Below are 21777 nucleotides of genomic sequence, written 5' to 3'. Positions count from 1 at the left end.
GGACTCGCCGAGTTCCCCTTTCATACTTACACTTGGAACCCTGAATTTGCACTCCTGAACTTGGGATGTTACAAGTTTCTTTTGAATAATGCAACTAGTCAAGACAACATATTATTCTACTACAAAACTATTATGATTTTATGACAACATATATTATAAAACTTATGTAATAAAAAGTTACCACCTTTGTAGTATTTCAAGTTCACATCAGTCATACATATATATGAGTGTGTGTGTGTGTGTGTGTGTATATATATATATATATATATATACATATATACGTAAGTTATTAAACTCATATTTTGAAATCATTTATGTACTTGTGTACACTACCAAGCGATTTCCCATTTATTTGAGCGAGTATTATACTCTTTTATGAATTTTCTTCTCGAACATACTCGACTTTTCATGATAAACCTTAGTTAAGGGCCTTATGAGTGAGACATTATTCATTACCTAAGTGCAAAAATACATAGAAGACCCACACCACTATAACCGTTAATCTTCGGAGCTGAGATACATATGTATAGATCTATATGGCTTGACACCCCCACCTGTGATTGCTAGCTACAACCTCTACTGATAAATCGAAGCGGGTGATAAATATCATATTCATTTCTACTACATCCATTGAAGCGTTGTATGAGGTACTTCAGTTACATAGCTAGGTTATAGGACTCACTATAAGCATTAACTAGGTCTCATTATCTAGAAACCACGAATTCGATTTCTCTGATTACCAAACATTTTGAGTATGGATTTACTCATGATTTCTATGATTACCAAACATTTTGAGTATGGATTTACTCATGATTACTCGGATTACCAAACTGTTTGAGTATGGATTTACTCATGATTTCTCTGATTACCAAACATTTAAAGTATGGATTTACTCATGATCTCTCTCATTACCAAACATTTTGAGTATGGATTTACTCATGATTACTCTGATTACCAAAAATTTTAAGTATGGATTTAGTCATTATTTATTTGTTATCATATATTTTAAGTATGTATTTATTAATTATTTCTCTGTTATCAAACACTTTAAGTATGGATTTACTTATGATTTCTTTGGCTATCAAACATTTTAAGTATGAATTTACTTATAATATTCTTTTATAAAACATTTTCAAACATGGTTTTAACTAGGAAAAAGATACTTTCGAACTTAAAAAAAAAGTATCATTACTGTCGTTAGCAAAAAACCTGTAAACTCTCACCAACCTTGTGTTGACCCTCAAAACTACATGTATTCTCAGGATATCAGCAAACAAGCTTTCAGTCGGAAGATTAGTCATGGATTTCAAGCAACCTAGTTTTATCTAAGTTTTTGTGATATCAGCCTATCTGTTAAGGAAAATTTATGAATTTATTATTATTATGAACCTTGTATTCAAACCTTAAAGGGGAATGTAACTGCTATGTTGTTATTGTTATGACTTGTGATGTATATTCAATTTGCTTTGTGATCCATGAACTAAGTCACACAACCCAACGTATTCCGCCGTCTCGGTCGGGGTGTGACACACACATTTAGGTCTGGATTGGGGAAAAAAATATCATCAAAGTCAATTGCATCTCCTCTCAGCCTCCTTCTCCCCTCTTTTTCTGTTTGGAATTTGTATCTTTTTGTATGTTTTGGTTCGAGTTTCATACACAGAAATCGATCCAGGTGGTGGTAAAGGGCAGTTAATCAAATCCGAAAAAAATGATTTTTGGGTTCGGGTTTCACACATAAAAATCGATTCAGGTGGTGGTGAAGATGCAAACATGTTTAATTTCCCACTTCACAACCATTGAATCGTTAGCCACCACCAGATGCAAACTCCGATCTGGTTCCCTATCTTGTTCCCACTTCTTCCTTCCTTAGATTTCATCGGAGCCACCACTTTGATTTTTCGGAAATCAGTTTGAGTTTTATTATTGATTTTGGTTTAGTTTGGTTTAGTTTTCTCTCCATTACCCTTCCAACTAGCTTGTCCCTAAACCGATATTCGGTAGGGAAGAATTTGAAGTTCATCTTCACAAAGTTCATCAGTAGGAGATGGTGTAAGAGAATAGTGTCCAGGATAGATAGATAGATAGACAGATATATATATATATATATATATATATATATATATATATATATATATATATATATAGAGAGAGAGAGAGAGAGAGAGGGTGGGTGATATTTTTTTTATTTTTTTATTTTTAATCAAAATAATAAAAGTTTTAAAAAGAAGTAATAAATGACATATTTGTCATTTCATGTGGGGTATGGACCAAAATCATACAAAATACCAACCATAATGACCAAAATCATATAAGGTATATTGGAGCACCAATACATCACCAAATTTTTTTAGACCAAAACCATATAATTTTACAAATCATAAAGACAATTATTGCAATTTTGTCTTTTATCTATCATTGCAAAAGTTAATAGACTATAACAACCAATTTAGTATTAGTCTAAGGAAGGGATGTGTAATTTGCGCAAACTGATACTAACATGACAAATATATATCATATATTATAGAATATTCAACAAAATTAAAATGGAAACGAGATTTGGATTCTATTTTTATAAGATATCTTCGAAAAATCTCAAATTTTCGCACTTTATAACTATTTTTAAGACATAAAATGTTTTGGCTAATTTGAAATCCAACATTAAATTCAATTTAAAGCACATACAATGGTAAGATTATACTGAAGAGTAATTAGCTTGTGCCAACTCCATTGATTGTTGAGTAGATTGTGTGTTATCTTTGGATTTTTTCATAAACTTATACTCTCCATAGAAGTAAGAAGCAAATCCCCATAAAGACAAAACGAGTGCAACACCTTTTTCGGCTTGAAACTTCTCTTTGTAAAAGACAACAGCTAATACCTCTGTCACCGGAAGAAGAACAGCAATTATGATCCCTGATAATAACGATGATGCACAAAAGATCACTCCTATGGCCCCCAAGAAGAAACATTGCCAGATTAATGCACTAAAACACATTATTATGTAATACTTGGTTTCCCCTAAATCAAAATCTCTTGCCTCCCTCGGAATCACCTACAAAGAACATGATTAAAGTTAAACAAATCCTTAATTTTTATATAAAAGCAACATTTTGTCATATCAAATAGTACAAAAGAAAATGCCAAAATGGTGAAATGTTACATCCCATGCATTACAACCTTAGGATGAAATCATCATTATGATTTCTTATTTTCTTAGAAATAGTTAGAGCAATAACTTTCATTATTTTCAATAAATCGTCTATTTTCGTTCAAAAAAAAGTATCACTTTCACTGTTATGCATGTATTACCATACAAGCATACACAATCTATACTGTTATGCATGTATTACCATATAGGCATACACAATTTATATAAGTAGAAAATACACAATTTATATAAGTAGAAAATATGTAACAAAATAAAGTGTAAAATATCAATATAAAAATGATACAGGCACTATCGATGTGGATGATGATTTCTACTTTTTTATTTATAATAACGACATACTAATAATTTTTTCTCGTAATGAAAACGTACTTAGAATGTTTACCAATATAATAATAACTAAGTATTGGGCTATAATGGTTATCAAATTCTAAATACATAGGGCGTGTTCGACAAAACTAGCTGGTAGCGGTTAACTTTTGATTTTGGAGCGTTTAGTTGAAAGCTACTCCATGTAGCTTTTGATTTTGGAGCGTTTTGTTTAGGCTAAAAGCTAAACGCTCATAGTATCATGCATGTATAAAGAAAACATAACAGTGTCACCAAGAAAAAGTAACTTTTTCTTAAATATTTATTACTCTTTTTCTTTTAGTTTCTTCTTTTTCATAATAATATCAGTAAATGTTATATATAATGGTGATAGATAAATAGATAACAAGTTGCGTAGTTAATTTTCCTTTGAATGATAAAGCTAATTTTTTCAGAAGCTGCATCCATAGATTGTGGGTGTCATAAAATTACTATACATAACCCAATAACATTACTATGCATGACCAATTGGATTCGGCTAAGGAGTTTCACAACATCGGACGCAAGAAAACCAAAAACATCAGACACGAAATCTATATATATTTGTTGATTTTTCATGCATGTTTTATAATGTGTCACTTTATATGAAACATCTTTTAAAACAACTTAGTTCCACAATAAAAACCTCATTTCTCAAGACCACGGTGAAAACCACTCAATAAGGCCACGAAAAGGAAAACCCGTCTTAGTACGTTTGGACAGTGCTATTCTATGAGAATGACAAAAAAATATATTGTTTGATAATATAAATATGTTCAAACTTACATAACTATTGTCATTAACACACATTTTCACTAATTAAATCATCTATAAAGTTATTATAGATTTATTATTATTATTCTCATTCTGTCAGAATGTTTATTAAGTCGTATTCTGTCAGAATGAAATTGAGTGAAAAACAATGCGTGAAAACAAAAATGAATAAGAATTAGTGAGAATGCATGAAAATGATGATATTTATGTAAGGTTGAATGTATTCGCATTACTAAACAACTTATTTTATGTAATAATACCGCATATAATTAATATTTCCTATATTTCTTTATCTTTTTGTTAGATTTAAGTAAATAATATTCTTTTCTTGAAAGTCCAGAATTGTCATTCGATTTTGGACTTGTTCATGAAATTTAGAGTGTTTTTTTTTTGTCAAAATCCAAAATTTCAGTCCGTAATGTATTTTTTTGTCATAAAAAATGTTTTTTCTAAGTACGGAATGCCCATTTCGAACCAAATAGTTATTTTTGCAAAAAAAAAAAAATTATTTTAATTATTTTCTTCAAATACACATTAAATTATAATTAGATTACTTAATTTCCCTTGTTATTATCTATGAAAACATATCTTAATTTTATTTATAAACATATGTTAGAATATGGTTATTAACTTATTATAGATAAAAATTAAAATATTGTTATTATAGATAAAAATAAAAGGTACTAGTTATGTAGAAAGACAGAAAAAAAATCTTTCCGTAATTATGACATATTAAATATTCAAATTAATTTAAAAGTATATTCTAACAACCCAATAAAACTTTTCGACATAAAGAGAAATTCAATGTTAATCATCTAAGAAACTTTTGCTAACTTTTTGATATAAAGAGAATTTCAATGTTAATCATCAAAGAAACTTTTGCAACTTTTTGATATAAAGAGAATTTCAATGTCAATGAACTAAGGAACTTTAGCATCGACTTTAGAAAGGTGGGGGTACATCAAGGCCAGTAGTTGTAAGAGGGATTTGTTTGGAATCAAAGAAAAGGTGTGGGGTCAAACGTTGAGAATGAGAACCATGAGGATGAATTTGGTCCAACCAATATTGGAAATGAATTCCTATTTCCTATAGCTTCTGATGCCAATCTGACACGTACAGCGAGTGTACTATTGGGTTTTTGGGTATCCTTATCATAATACAGTATCTGTCTATAATCGTATATATTATGTATTTTAGGTTAATATTATAGAGTTATGAAATAAGGAGTAATTACAATTAAAAAAATATCATATTATATATATATATATATATATATATATATATATATATATATATATATATATAATATGAAATAAGGAGTAATTACAATTAAAAAAATATCATATATATATATATATATATATATATATATATATATATATATATATATATATATATATATATATCACACATACTATTAATATATAATTAAGAAACCAAATATATTTTGATAATAAAATTATAACTCTTCTAAAACTATAAAGCGGTTTCGGGTTAGGTACATGAGATCATATCGAGCACATAATAATCTCATATCTAAGACATATTTAAGAAAAAAATCACGTACCTGATAACCATTTACTAGGTAAAAAAGTTTCAGGTTCGATATTTTTATCAGGATCTGAGTATTTTTGTCATCTTATGTATATAGTTCTGTTATAAAAAATATGGATTTTGAACTTAAATATGTTATTTGATTTCTAGTATTTCATGCAACAGGAACGTACAACTTTTGTTACGTATATCATTTGTAAATCAAGCAAATCCAACCTACAATAAAAGAAATAATACTTTATTTGACCAATGTCTAAAAAGTTAGAGAGCATCAACCGCATTTGGTGCTTGGTGTATGATCAGGTCATGTGCCTACCTTATATAGGTATCGTTCAAATTTTGTGCGATTGATAATTGCTGATGCTTTATATAAAGTTTTGTTTCAAAATAGTTAGGTTTCTTTAAAAGGTTCATCTTTAAAATATCTTAAATGGTAACTTTTATTGTTAATGTGTGGAATTTTATACTCTATATATAATAAAACCGACACCATATCAAAACCAAATATGCCTACCCTATATTTGTTTGTTTTCCAAAAAACTTTTATTTTTTGGTAATAAATATCGTAATCGATATATAATTTTCTTATTTATAAAAAAAACTTATTTTCGTTTTAGAAACTGTTTTTTAATTACTTAATATAAGGCTGGTTTTGTTGCCCCCATTAGCGGAGGGTAAAAAGAAAATCATTCAAAAACCAGGTTAGAATCACTATAATTATTAACGTTTAGTTAACAAAGTAATTTCCATATATAACTTACTGTAAATATTGTTTTAACCCTAGAAACATAAATTAATCTTTAAATCAATGAAAATATTATGTACACTTTGACAAATTCTGTAGACCAACATTTTTTTTAGTTTTATCTTAAACCATATTGAGAGATTAGATAAATAAACCATCATATAATCTTTTTTAATAAATGAAGATTTTTTGTCACATCTCAATCACTCATAAGTTTTGACACTTGTTATTTTCTGGTATTTTTGAAATAAGTATTATCCACTTGTCAATTTTTTGTTTGTTTTAATTTTTAAAATTAAAATCATATACTTATATATGTAAAGTATTAAATATCATATATATGATATTAAATTGCAATAAATACGTTTCTTCTTTTCTTATTTTAAAGTTGTACGTTAAAAATATTTTTTGTTCACATTTTAATGTTTAATATTTTTTAACTCAACCCTTAAAATATATGAGTTTCACACCTAGTATGAAATAAAAAAAAAAATCTATTTGTTATTTGAGATAAATGGTGCTCAAAATAATCTACCAATAACTCCAATTTCATCTTACTTTTTCATCTTAATTTTCTATTTGTTTTATTGTTACTATAGAGATGATTCTCAATTTTGTCCGAATCAAACCCTCCTCAAAGCAGGTAGGTGAGAAGGGCTCGGCTCCATGCAAGTTTTTCACCAACAATTGGTACTAAATTACGCAATGTGAAAGAGTATGTGCTTAGTCTGATTTTAAATAAAAAAATCTCGATTATATGATATTGTGTCCCAATTGATGAAAAAGTTATTTATGTTTTTTAATAGAATATGATAGATTATCGGTTATTATATGGTAATGGATTTTTTTGTTCAAAATACAAAGACAAGAGAGTTAAACTCACATAAACTAGAACAAAGTAATAAGACTTTTCTAAATATAACATTTCTCTTACAGAAATTTGTTGATGTAAAACGGTTTGTTGGATTAGATAAAGGAAATGTTTGGTGAGTTTGAAAAAACTAGCTTATAGTTGAAAAAGTTAGTTGTTAGCTTATATCTTAACTGATAAAAAAAATATGTTCGCTAAAAACTAATTGATAACTAGCTGAAAATATAAAAATGACATAAAAAAAACTAAGAATAAATATGTTTTTTTTTATGCTTAATTAAAAATATATTTAAGAAATATTAAAAGAAAAACTCTTAAAAATAGCTTTATAAGCCAATTAAAAATACTTTCTAGTTTTAAATATTTTTTAAAAAGCACTTGAAAAATAAAAAAAAAAGTTTATAGAATAAGTTATTTATTCTAATACAAGATTTTTTTAAAGAAATTTCCGATAAAATCTCAATATTTTGGTTCAATTTATGATTTAATCATAAATTATATTTTTTTAACAGAAGAATCATGATTATTTTATATTTTGCCAAATTAACGAATCAATGCTTAATATTTTTTTTTAAAAAAGAATCACATTATCGTATAAAATTAAATATTCGAGACTTTTGTATTAAAAAATAAATATTTGAATTAAACCTTAAACTGACAAATAATATTGAGACTTTATCACATATTTCTTTTTATTTTAATTATAGAAAATTACCTTGTAAATAGTTCAACAACAAAACAAGATTAAGTATAAGAGCATCTTCAATGCTAAACCAATATCATGGGTCAAAAATATTGTTACCTCATTATTTTATTTTTACAGACCTCTAAGTAATTGTTTCACTGATGGTTGGCTTTTTTATGACTCTTTTTTTTTTTTTTTTTTTAATGTAACTAATTTTACTCTTATCCATCTAAAATGTTATATAAAACTCTTTCATTTAACTAATTGTTTTTAAGCACATCATATTTTAATATAAACATTCATTTATGTACAAACAATTTACATATTACTATAATTTATATTTATATATTATATATGTATTCATCCATAAATTTTAGATAAATAACAAATAAATCAAAAGGATAAAATGAAATATTATTTAAGAAAAATGAGATGATTGTTCATTAAAATATATTGACCATTCAATATATATTAAAAATGAACAAAAAAAAAAACCATGCAATCCAATTGCGTTTAGTTATTTTGTCCACTTAACCAAATAGTAATAAATAGTAATAAGTTATAAAAAAAACCTCTTATCAAAGATGCTATAAAAAAGATGCTCTAAGTAAATATAAAACTTTATCATAAATTAAATTATTCAACTTACCAAAATTTCTTTCATATTTCTTAAAATACGAAGGAATTTCCAAATTCATTTTTGAAAAAAATAATAATAATAAGGCAACTTCACAAAATATGAAAATATAGATATAAAGAAATTTTCAGTCGAATGGATAGAAAACTAATTTAGAATATTAAAAGATTCAAAAAGATAATACTATTTTTTTCATATCTATCCCTCATTTACGTTAGTTCAATTATTAACTGAAAATCAAAGGAAATCAAATCAAATAATTGACTTATGGAGTCAGCCGGCAGTGCGTGTTTTGTGTGAGAGAGAAGAAACAAGCTGTAATGAGTTGTACCTTGAAGTCATTGTTGATGATCATTCCAACCATACAAAAGATAGTAGCAAACAAACACATAACCATCTGAATCTCCAACACCAGTGTATATGTAATGGCCTGTTTTGCCTTGTTGTACGTTAGTTCGATCAACGGCAGAATAAACCCATACAGCACCGCCGCCGCCACCGTCAGCACAAACCCCATCACATACTGCTTCTTAGTCTCCCCCTCCGGCCGGTCACTGTTCGTATGCAACGCCAGCACCCCCGCACCAACGGTCAAAAGCACCACCGCGTTTACTGAATACGCTGTGAATTTTTGTTTCACGAGAAGGTAAGCAAAGAACGCCGTGAAAGCTAGCTGAGAAGCAATGATGAGGGCGGAGGTGGAGACAGGGAGGCGGGCGACGCCGTAAGCGTAGAGATAGTCGTCAAAACCGGTGATCACACCGACGAAGGCTACCGCGAAGAACAATCTTGGACGCATGTAGATGAACGTTGTTCTTTTATTGTTTCCGTTTTTTCCGGCTGCACGGCGGTGGAAGTAGAGGATTATGAGGACAATAACGATGAACGGCCACCCGGCGGTTTCCAGGAACGAGGATAACCAGACGCGGTTGCCGCCATGGATGAAGTAGAGCCGCATAATCAATGGGCCACCACAGTTTCCGATGGATAACAAGATGCAATTCAAGATTAAAAGCGTCTTCTTTGCCGCAGGGCTAACTTTAGCCGCCATGGGTGCGGTTGTGCCCGTGGTGGTGGTGGTGGTTGTTACCTTCTCCATCATATGTAATGATTGAAATTAGTTTCGGGCAAAGGGTTCGAGGGGACAAAAGGGACGCAAACATATAACACTACCACAATGAAGTGTATTAACATATATATATATATATATATATATATATATATATATATATATATATATATATATATATATATATATATATATATATACTATCCGAGGATAAAATTTGACTAAGATTATTGGGCTAAAATGGCGTTAGGTAAAATTTTAAAATATTTTATAGACAAATCATACAATATGAAATGCTGTGAAATAACAACATTGAGTCATTCATACAAACATGAAATGGCTTTTGGAAAGATTAGTTCGTGTAGAAGGCCTATATGGATTTTAAGATATTCAAAATACTTGAAAAGAATCCGAGTAGTAGCGTATCTCCTCGAACAACTCCCGATCAAATAAACAATTCATCCGGTTTTTTCATGTTTTGTTGCTCCACAGTCCAGACTGCTTTTGTTGGTCACCAAAATCACTTTGTTACTACCGGAGACTATTCATCCGGTTTTTTCTACGTCTCTTGGTTGATTTTTGTTTTTTTTTTTTTTTTTAAAACTCTTTCTGGCATCTTTGTCTAAACGGCAAACAGACATTTTTTCCGCTGTTTACTTTTAAGAATATTGTAGACTTAAAAAGGTTCTCATAAGACATGTTGAAAAACTCATGGACGTAATTAGAATTTCATAATATTATATGATTTGACGTTTCATTTAGATACGACAATACAATGATGTTATTCTTTATCTTTCAAAAAATAAAACTATAACAAATAAAAACAATATAATTAACATCACTAATAGTTATAGTAATACATTAGTATTCACGTTCAAAATATAGTAATAAAAATAATAACAGTTTATTTATTACAAATAATATAGTATTTTATTGTTACTAAAAGTACTAACATAAATACATTAGCGTTTTATGTTTATATTATTTGAAACTTTCTGGACATGTATTTTCAGGTGTCAACAACTTTAATATATATATATATATATATATATATATATATATATATATATATATATATATATATATATATATATATATATATATATATATATATATATAGGGTTAGGTTAATTTGAAACGACCTAATTTTGTGAGACCGTGAGACGCATTTTTTTATTTATTTTATTTATTTTAATTTTTTTTAATTTTTTTTTACTTAATTCAAGTTCCGAAAATAATATTTAAAAAAAGAATTTTTGGATTTTTCCATTTATTTTGCATTTTAAAATTATTTTTTAGAATATGTACAGTGTAATATTCTATTAGAATATTTCACGTATTTTTCAAAAAAAATGGAATTTTTTATTATTTTTTTTAGTTAATTCAAGTTCCGAAAATAATATTTAAAAAAAGAATTTTTAGATTTTTCCATTTATTTTGCATTTTAAAATTATTTTTTAGAATATGTCAGTGTAATATTCTATTAGAATATTTCACGTATTTTAAAAAAAAAACGGAATTTTTTTAATTTTAATTTTATTTTTTTATTTTATTTTAGTTAATTCAAGTTTTGAAAATAATATTTAAAAAAAGAATTTTTGGATTTTTCCATTTATTTTGCATTTTAAATATTTTTAGATTTGGTCTCACGGTCTCACAAAATTAGAATGGTCTCAAATGAACCTGAACATATATGCATATATATATATATATATATATATATATATATATATATATATATATATATATATATATATATATATATATATATATATATATTGAGTTAGGTTCAAATGTTTTCACTATCTATTGTGTGCATGTATGATTATTCTGAACCAATCAATTTAGTTATTTTAAGAAAGTAATTAATGCATATTAAATGCTGAAGATGTAATTAATATCCAATATGTCTTCAACATGTAATATGCATTAATTATTTTTCTAAAATAACTAAAATGATTGGTCCAGAATCAATCATACATGCACACAATAGATAGTGAAAACAAAATAACCTAACCATATATATATATATATATATATATATATATATATATATATATATATATATATATATATATATATATATATATATCTCCCCAAACATTGACCGAATTTTGTTTCTTGTCATAGTTCTATCTTCTGAGACCATTTCATCTCATTGATTACATCTCTCTATACTAATAAAATAGTAGTTCTTTTGCCATGTGTCACTATATTAAACCTCTTAATTAATGTGTTGCCACTTGTCAATATATTAGTTCTCCATTTTAAATTTATTAAACATCCTCATTAATGTGATACTATTTTCAATGTATTTAACTATTTATTCTCCATTTTAAATTAAATTTTAAATTTTAGATTATTGTTTTCATTAATTCACAAAAAAGTCTAATATATATTAAAAATTATTTTTATATATTTATTTGAATCAACGATTATAATTTCACATAACTAATAAAAATATCTCTTAATTAGTAATTTATTTAAAATAATTGATTAATAATTTTGATTTTTTTTTTATTATAAAAGTTTAATTATTTTTATAACTGTGGTTCCTACGGGTTATAAACTAGTAAAGAAATATAAGTATCATGGTTTATAGGACAATTACTACTTTGCCTACAAGAAGATAACAATCAAATAATTTTCTAACTTATTATCAATATTGATATTTTTTAAACATAAAAAATATAAGAAAATGTCTAGTGTTATTTTTATAAAGCATTTAAAAACAAAACATAAATTATAAGAAAATTATAAATGCCACTAATAACTATTTTTTTATTAGTGTAGAAAGCTAGTTATTATTATTGAAAGAAATAATTCAATGAGTTAGAATTAATCACTTTTTATATTATCTTATATAGAAAATAATATTAGAGTTGGAAATGATCTAATGAATTAAAATGCATAACTTTTTTATAAGCATCAAATCTAACTTAAACCTAAACTAGGCCTTAAATTCACATATGTTTATAATGAGACTGGAACTCTTAACTTCAAAAAAGAAAGACAATACGAGATACCACAAGGCTTTAGCCCTTTGGTAATTAAAATGCATAACGTAAGTGTAGATTAAAATAGGATGGATAAATGTATTAATACGATTAAAATATAAAAATATTAACATCGATTTTAACAAAATCATTTAAGAGGGAAGGTTTTGACTTCTTGTGGCTCAATTTTTATTTATAGGTAACTTATTCTACCCGTTAGTGATAAAATAGGATACTAATGACTCGTATTCATAAAAATAGGTAGAGACTAGGAAATGAGATTATTTCCAAGGTAGATGACATATCTCCCCGTGGATCGACATTCATCAGGACAACCAGCCCAGTCTACATCTGAAAAAGCATTTATAAAATGAGCATCGGTATAGGCATAAAGAATGGAGCTGGACTTATGTTGGATTACAAGGCCATAGTGAGATGTCCCTTGAAGATATCTAAGAATCCATTTTACAACAGACCAATGATTCTCAGTGAGAGAGTGCATAAACTAGCAGACTTTGTTGACTACAAAGGTGATATCAGGACGAGATAAGGTAACATACTACAAAGCACCAACCATCAGGCCCGGTTTATAGCATGTGCAAGGTGGGCATTGGAACAGGGCATACAATCTTAAGGGGCCCATTTTTTTTTATATTATGTATAGTTTAGCCCAATTCAAACCTAAAGCAGTCTAGCATCATCAGTTCATTGCACGTCGAATAGGCGCCAGAAGGCAGCGATCAAGTTGGCGTTAAAAAAATAGAGATCAGCGATTAGCAGGCATCCAGCGACAGCAACTCAGCGAAACAGTGAAATCAACTCAAAGAGCCAGGGGTGAGGGGTCGATTATCACTTTATGATTCTTCATTCTTGGTCCTGTTAATCAGGTAATACCGATACCCTAATAGATTATAAGAAATTGAGGAATGAGGATTATCAGTTTATAATTGTCAATTGCATACTTGAATGTCTGAATGAATTATAGAATAAATAGTTTATCAGTTTCTCAAATTCATAGAAATCAGTTTAATAGTTTATCACTATCTCATATTATGAGATTGAAATCTAATTGACTGATCCAATCAGATTATAGAATGTTGAATGAATGATTTGAAATATATTATTAGAAACTGAAATTAACTTATGAGATTATGTTTACTTTTGGGAATCCTCATGCCCTTGATTGAAAAACTTTAAAGATGGGTAATATTGATCGTTTTAAATGCTTTTCTACTAAATGTTTGATATCAATGGGCGGTGGTTCAAGGAGTTAATCCGCATGAAAAAGAAAGAAAGAAATAAGAGCCAAAAAAATTGAGGTAGTTTTAATTCCCTCTCTGACTTTTGAGGTCAAACTAAACACTCCCAAATTTCAAAATTAACACAATTTACATTTGTATTTTGATACTGCCACGTATATAACTTCAAAAACTCATTATTAGTTTAAGATTTATCTAAACTACAATAAATCTTAGAAGATTTCATAAGCATTTTGAAGTTGAAAATCGTATGTTTGACCTTAAAAAGTCAAAACAAGATACCAAAATCACAAACAACATAAAGGGTCGGGATTCCTTTCGGGTTATTGAACAAAGCACATGAAAAAAAAGAATTTGCTACAATTTGAATCCAAACTGCATATTGGGCACATCGAGCATAAATATAAATATAAATTCTTATACCTTTTTATACTAAGAATATTATATTTTCATGTACTAAAATTCCATTTTTTGAAACAAAAACACGCAAGAAAAGCTTTACGTTTTTAAAAAGAACATCAAGATTTCGTTCATTGATTTGAGCCTATTGCTCTAACAAAACAATATTTTAATTCGTTACAAGTTGGGTTAGGGGCCTTTTTTCTCCGGGCTCGTCCTGGGTATTTAAATCCTCAGGACCGGCCCTGCCAACCATCTGCATATAGCGAACCGGATCATCAAATAAAGGACTACCACCAAGAAGCAAATTGACAGTGGTAGTAATAGGAGAGGAAATTGGTTTTGCTTTGGAGAGATTTGCTCTTTGAAGTAGTTGTAGAATATATTTTCTTTGAGATAAAACCAAATCCTTATGTTTTCGAATCGCCTCAATACCTAAAAAAATATGAAAGATGTCCTAAGTCTTGAATTGCAAACGTGTGACTAAGACTTTTGATGATATTATCAATAGCAAGAGAATTATTCTGGTGAGAATAATATCATCAACATATACCAACATATACCAACATATATAAAAGAACCCCTTTAGATGAGCAGACAAAAAGAGATGGCTCTGATACCAAGTTAATCTTGGTAAAACGTTGTGTATAATTATTACGTTCATAAACTGATTACATCAAATATATATAAGTTACATATTTACACTTTGTATCCTCTAATTACTAGCTATATAATAAACTGTCTAATATTTGAGATGGGGGATTTTGATGGGATAGTTCGTAGTTCCGCGCAATCCCTGGACGGGATAGAGATTACGAATCCTTGGGTTATTTTTAATAAGAAACATCAACTTCTTAAATTTAATCTGAGGGTGTGGAATTCTAGTACTCGTGATTAGTGGTCTAATAAAAGGAAAATTTTGTAGGATAAGATTGAGTATCTGGATGCTCTTCTCATGGAGGATTTGGGATCAACAATTTTGAGAGAGAAAAAAGTTATCCTTATGAAGGATATGTCAGAGATGGATCATCATTTCCAGTCAAAGGTAGCACAAAAATTGAAGATAAAATGGAGCATAGAGGGCGATTAGAATTCATGTTTTTTTTTTCCATAGAGTTCTTAATCACAAATGTTGTCTGCTAGCTATTCATGATGTGTTGGCTGACATGGTGTGGGTGGATGATTTGGTTCAAGTGTAGTAGGAGTTCCAAAGATATTATGAATCTCTCTTTTTCGCAAAATAATGGGTGGCGCCCTAAGACTGATGCTACATATTTTAGTACTCTCTCGGTGTTGCAAGTTCAACATATTAAGGCTCTTTTTTCTCGCTAGGAAATCATGAAGGTTGCGGGGGATTGTGGTTCAACCAAGGCCTCGGTACCTGATGGTTTTACTTTTTGTTTTCTCAAGCGGTATTGGAATCTTGTAGCGGACGATGTGGTGGCTTTTGTTACAGACTTTTATCATTATTCTTCCATTCCAAAGGGGTGTAATGCTTCTTTTTTTACTATTATCGCGAAAGTTAGAGATTCAAAGACAACAAGGGACTTTAGACCTATTAGCCTAATTGGGTGCCAATATAATATTATTTGTAAACTTTTAGCTAATAGGTTGGTGGTCATTATTACTAGTATTGTTATTACTAGTATTGTTAGTTCAGAGCAGTTTGCCTTTATTAAAGGGAGACATGTTTATGGATGGCATGTTCCTTCTAACTGAGGTGGTGGCTTGGAGCAAGGCTTCTAGAAATATATTGTTGATGTTCAAGGTGGATTTTAGGAAGGATTGTGATTCTCTTTCATGGGATTATCTCTTAGAGATCATGTGAATTATGGGTTTTGGGTCTCTGTGGTGTAGGTGGACTTTGGAGCTTCTGAGATCTACTAGAGTGTCGATTTTGGTTAATGGTTCCCCTACAGGAGAGTTTCAGCTTCATTGAGGCCTGAGACAGGGGGGGTTTCTCCCCTTTCTTATTTAATGTTGCTTTGCTCAGGAAAAGGGAGGCTAACTTTTCTGAAAGATCCATATACCCAAGAGTCATTATAGAATGATATTGATAGAAAATTGTAAGTCCCCAAAGTTGCTTGTGTATCAATCAGATCCAATTGATGGTGCGGAATCCCAATCAATTGGATGATGTCAGATCAATATAGAAGAGAAGGAGAAGAAGAAGATTAAGAATCTAATGATGTATTCAATATGAATGATGCTCCATACAATAGATTCTCTTTCACACACACTTCTTCTCTCTAACTTTCTCTCTCTTCTCTAGCCTTCTCTCTTCTCACCATACACTCCCACATGCACTCCTCAATTTATATGGACCTCCAGCCATACACATGTGTACAACCGCACACCCTGTGTACGGCCGTACATACAACCGCAAACACATACAACATTACATAAAAATATATTTTCCTAGAAAAGCAAAGTATAAACCATATTTTTGACCCAACAATCTCCCTCTTGGTTTATAGCTTTCTTTTCTAATTGGCCCAACAAGCTCCCCCTAAAAAGTAGCTGGCTTTTCTTGTTAATCTTTATTGGGAGCTTGGCTTCAGCATTAATCTTCAAATTGCTTCACAGCATCAAGATGAACATATGAATCTTCAATAAATGACTTCATCTTGAGCAGTTGGGATTTCTGCAGAATTTGACATTGAACGCACATTGGGTGAAGAGGCTTCTTGTAGAGATTCGTGAAAGATAGCGCTTTCAGCTTGAGAATCTTCAGAGAGAACAACGGAGAGAAATAATCTACTGGATCACTTCAGCAGGTTTAAGATAGCAGCAGACTGATTGAGGAGGCTTCAATGCAATCCGTCTCATAATCTTCAAGTACAACTTCACCATGCTTCTGGGGTTGACAGATTGAATGTCGAAAGAATAATCTTCATTTCTTGCTCCTTCGAATATGAATTCTTCGATGCTTACGAATGAAGCCTTGGCTTAGAAGATCTTCAATACAGTCTCCACGAGTCTCATCTACGCTTGAAATCACTTTTCAAGACAAACAAAACTAAAAGAAAAATTAGCACAAAAAAAATATTTTTGGATTTTTAATATTTTCTGGAAAAATAAAAAACATAAACAAAATATTTTTGGATTTTCTGATTTTTCTGAACAAGAAATAAAACATAAATAACACTATTTTTTGATTTTTAATTTTCTGATTTTTGTTTGATTTTTGAATTATTTTTAATTCTCCTCCTAAAATTTAAATTAGAAGAAACTATGACAAATTTATCAAAAATAAAAAATGATATCTAACTTTAAGAGAGATTTTGGATCAAAGTTTTTAGACAGCCTTTATCCACTTATCGGTACCTTTCATATTCACATCTTTGTCTGGTCGATCGTCGGTATTGTTGTCCACTTAAACACGAAAAATTGTGACAAAATTAGGACATACTATAAGTGACAAGACAATGTGATCATAAGTTCCTAGATATTATATCTGATCCTAAGTTTCTAGATACTATATCTTAAGGACCATTAGCTGACGACGACCAGGGATATTGTTGTCCACATAAATTGAGCAGCGAGATCTATAGAAATTCTGTATATGTTCAATTTTAAGTGTACTAGAACGTGTTTCCCGCTTCCTGATATGCCCCAGCCATCAAGAACTTCCAGAGTACTCCTTACACCGGGTGAGCAGACAACCATTCAGAGAGAGAGGATAGATTCAGAATTCTATTACTTATTACTTATTACTTCAGAGGGGTTGAGAAGTAGAAGGTTGCATATGTTGTGTACCAGGTCGGATTAGAAATCGCGCAGAGGAGACAGCATATGGCTAACAGATAAGAAGTCTTTCACATATATAACCTGCAGAGAAATAGAGTTGCATATGTTGTGTAGCAGGTCGGATTGGAAGTCGCGCAAAGGAGACAACATATGACTAACAGACGGAAAGAAAGAAAATGATATTCTACAGACCTAATTTATCGGAATTTACTAGTCGCCCCATCCAACCGGAATTAAGGACAGAATCCGCACATCGAGGAAAAGTTAAACCACGGTTCCAAGTACGGGTTCAATTAATGTGACGAGTAGGTTCCCATATATATCTTCCTGCTCAACCTATCCAAGCGTTGTATTGTCAGTCTAAACGGAACTATCTAGGTCAAGATTTGTCAAGTCATTTGATTTCCTAAGTTCAATTCTGCCTAGTCATGTCCATTTAGAATCTTTCGTGCCTACCGACACATCAAACCAGAGCATAGACCCTTCAACTTCGGGTACGTTACGCAGACTCAGGTTGCCTGTTATCACTTTATCATATCACTTCTCAGAACATCTCCCTCAAGCAGCACATTTCATAACCAACATTTTTTTTTTGATTATCTGATTTTCTAATGTTTTTGGATTTTTAAAATTTTCTAATTTTTGTTTTGTTTTTATTTCTCCCCTAAATTTGTGCATAAGAGAGAAACGAAAGTAAATGCGCAAATTTAAATTATCCTAAAACAAAAATTAGTCTTTAAAGCGAATCAGGTTAAGAAAAACTCAGGAGTATAGAGAAGAAAACGCAAACCATAAGTCACCGATTGAATTTGCATCCAGAAGGTCTGAGAACAGCACGCGTAAACTCAGAACAGATCCGAAAATTCTTCATGTCGTTAAGCACAAACGTCGTTTGTGATCTCTTCCTTTCTTCCTTTCCCGCTAAGGACACATACTCTCAAATAATGTTCTGAGTACTGTACAGTTGAGAGCTGTCTCCTATCATGTGCCTGGAACAGCTACTACCAACAAACCGAAGTTTGATGATATGCCTCCATAGCTGCTCCGACACAGAGCGGGATCAGTTGGTCTTTGGAACCCAATCCATTTTGAAACTATGTCAGCCTTTGTCATCCTTGCACGGTACTCTCTCCCATGACATATCCTGTTTATCACAAATAGAAGATGAAGAAATATTAGAGTCATTAGTTGATTTGGGAGAGTGAGCCTTTGGAACCCATTTGTAGTTGGGTTTAACCCATTTCTTTTTCGATCCGATGGGTGGCTCAGTACTTGCTTTGGGACTTGATGTCGGTCGTTGAGATGACTTTGATTTTGGCTTCACGGGAGCATCTCTTGGATTTGATTTCTTAGCCGACATTCCCTTCTTGCCCTTAGGAGTTTAATTCTTGGCCTTATGGCTTTGATTCTTGGCCTTCTGGGCATTCCAGTCACTATTGTATGAATGTGGCCTCGAAGGGTTTCTTTTGAAGCATCTCCCTCTTGGCGCGTTCTGCCAGCCTTGTGCATAATAAGGAACGTATGCGCGATTTAGACAATTTCGGGCAATATGACCAGGTGTTCCACAGTGAAAACAAGCCTTTTTCTTCACTGGGAAATTGTTTCTTCCTGCCCCTGGTGGCATGTCCTTGCCTCGCCTCTTGCTTTTCCCACACGCACAGCTGCAACAGGTCGGCTGTTTCACTTGAATTGGTGGCATGTACTTCTCAACAGCAGGTTGATCAGAAGCAACTGAGTTCAAAGCAACAGATTTAGAGTTCAAGGAGATGTTGGTTTGTTCAATGGTGTTCTCCTTGTTCTCATCCTTTGCTACTTTACCTGCACATGAAGTAGAAGCATTAGTATCGTTCAACTCAGCACCCTCAGTTGGCCCTGATTGTTCAGTCTTAACTGAATCTGGAGCAGGGGTTTGGCCATACTGAGCAGACATTTCTTCCTCATTGGTCTCAAAGGGTGGGTTATAATTGTGATTAAAAGGAGGTGGCACACCGTGATACCCTAGACCCTTGGTTTGATTATCTTTAAAACTCAATTGATTTTCTATTAAGGACTCGACTGTCTTACTTGATGCAGTATAATTTTTGAAACTAATATCTGTTTTTCCACACTTAATTTTCAAAGCGTCAAGTTCTTCAGTTACAGCCGCAAGTTTGCGTTTAATGTGATCATAATTTTCACACTTGTTGCTGTAATCTTCTTGTAATTTCCTAAAGTCCTTAGTCTTGGCCTCTAATTGAGCTTTTAAAGGTTTCTGACATTTCCTTAGAGTATAGCCTTCGTATTTGAGGTCCTCATTTTCTCTTTTTAATAAATCGATTTGATCGCGAAGAAATTTAATCATAGCTTTACAAGATGGAGTACATGAAACTTTATTTACCGGAATTGATGTGGAACTTATTTTCTTTTTTCTTTTTTTTAATTTAATTTTTTTTATATATTTTTATATTTTTAATTGTCCTTTGACTTAAAAACAGAGAAAGTCAACCTTAAAAGTCAAATTTAAACAGTAAAATCAAAAGTCAAACCGAAAAGCCAAATTTGAAAAATTAAAAGTCAAACGAGAAAGTCAAAATTTAAAGTCAAAGGTCAACTTTTAAAGTTCAAAGTCAAAATTTTAAGTAAAAAGTCAAAAATAAAAGTAAAACTTAAAAACTAAAATTTTGGTTGAATTTGGAATTTAAAATGAAAAGAAATTGAATTTTGGGGTTAAAAGAATCAATTTTCGAAATTTGGAACCGAGAGAGACACTATATGAATTAAATTTCGAAGGAGAGAACCAAGGTGTTCGCTAGTTGAGTTGGTAAAGCGTTGTGTCAATGACCTAGAGGTCCCGGGTTCGATCCCTGGCACCTTCAAACCCTTTTCTATTTTTAATGGATACCGCGAAGCGAGGATGAGTTGCGAAGCGATGCAAGGACGCTGCTCTGCGAGGACGAGGCTGCGTGCGAGCCGGACGCTGTTGAGCCTAGAGCGAAGCTGAGCCGTGGATTCTGAGGCGAGACCGAGAACCGAAGACCTAGCTGCAAACTCCGAGCCGTAATCCGAGACCGCACACTCCGAGCCGCACACACCGAGGCTGCTGAGCCGCACACCTTCAACAGATTCGCGAAAAAAACGACGTTTTTCACCCTTTTTTGCTCCAAAACTCGATCAAAAACTCGTTTTTATGAAAAATACAAAGAAGTAACCCCCCTAATTTTTGCGAGATCTATCCAAAAATGTTATTCTCTTTTCAAAATAAGATCAAATAAGCTCCAGATCTGAAAAAATTGATTGATACAACCAAGCTCTGATACCAATTGTAAGTCCCCAAAATTGCTTGTGTATCAATCAGATCCAATTGATGGTGCGGAATCCCAATCAATTGGATGATGTCAGATCAATATAGAAGAGAAGGAGAAGAAGAAGATTAAGAATCTAATGATGTATTCAATATTAACGATGCTCCATACAATAGATTCTCTTTCACACACACTTCTTCTCTCTAACTTTCTCTCTCTTCTCTAGCCTTCTCTCTTCTC

The 21777-nt window shown here is 30.9% G+C and overlaps 1 protein-coding gene across 1 annotated transcript; it reads right to left on the bottom strand.

The window, feature by feature from the left end:
* Positions 1 to 2584: 2584 nt before the first annotated feature.
* LOC111904700 (purine permease 3) lies at positions 2585 to 9966 on the bottom strand. The gene is made up of 2 exons (XM_023900429.3): positions 9115 to 9966; positions 2585 to 3055 (listed from the first exon to the last, which is right to left on the bottom strand). The coding sequence occupies exons 1-2, from the start codon at positions 9883 to 9885 to the stop codon at positions 2696 to 2698; spliced, it is 1131 nt and encodes a 376-aa protein (XP_023756197.2). The 5' UTR covers positions 9886 to 9966; the 3' UTR covers positions 2585 to 2695.
* Between the last annotated feature and the right edge of the window lie 11811 nt (positions 9967 to 21777).

Source organism: Lactuca sativa, chromosome 1 (assembly GCF_002870075.4).
Source record: "Lactuca sativa cultivar Salinas chromosome 1, Lsat_Salinas_v11, whole genome shotgun sequence".
Classification (NCBI taxonomy): domain Eukaryota; kingdom Viridiplantae; phylum Streptophyta; class Magnoliopsida; order Asterales; family Asteraceae; genus Lactuca; species Lactuca sativa.
This window is presented reverse-complemented; position numbering and strand designations above follow the sequence as displayed.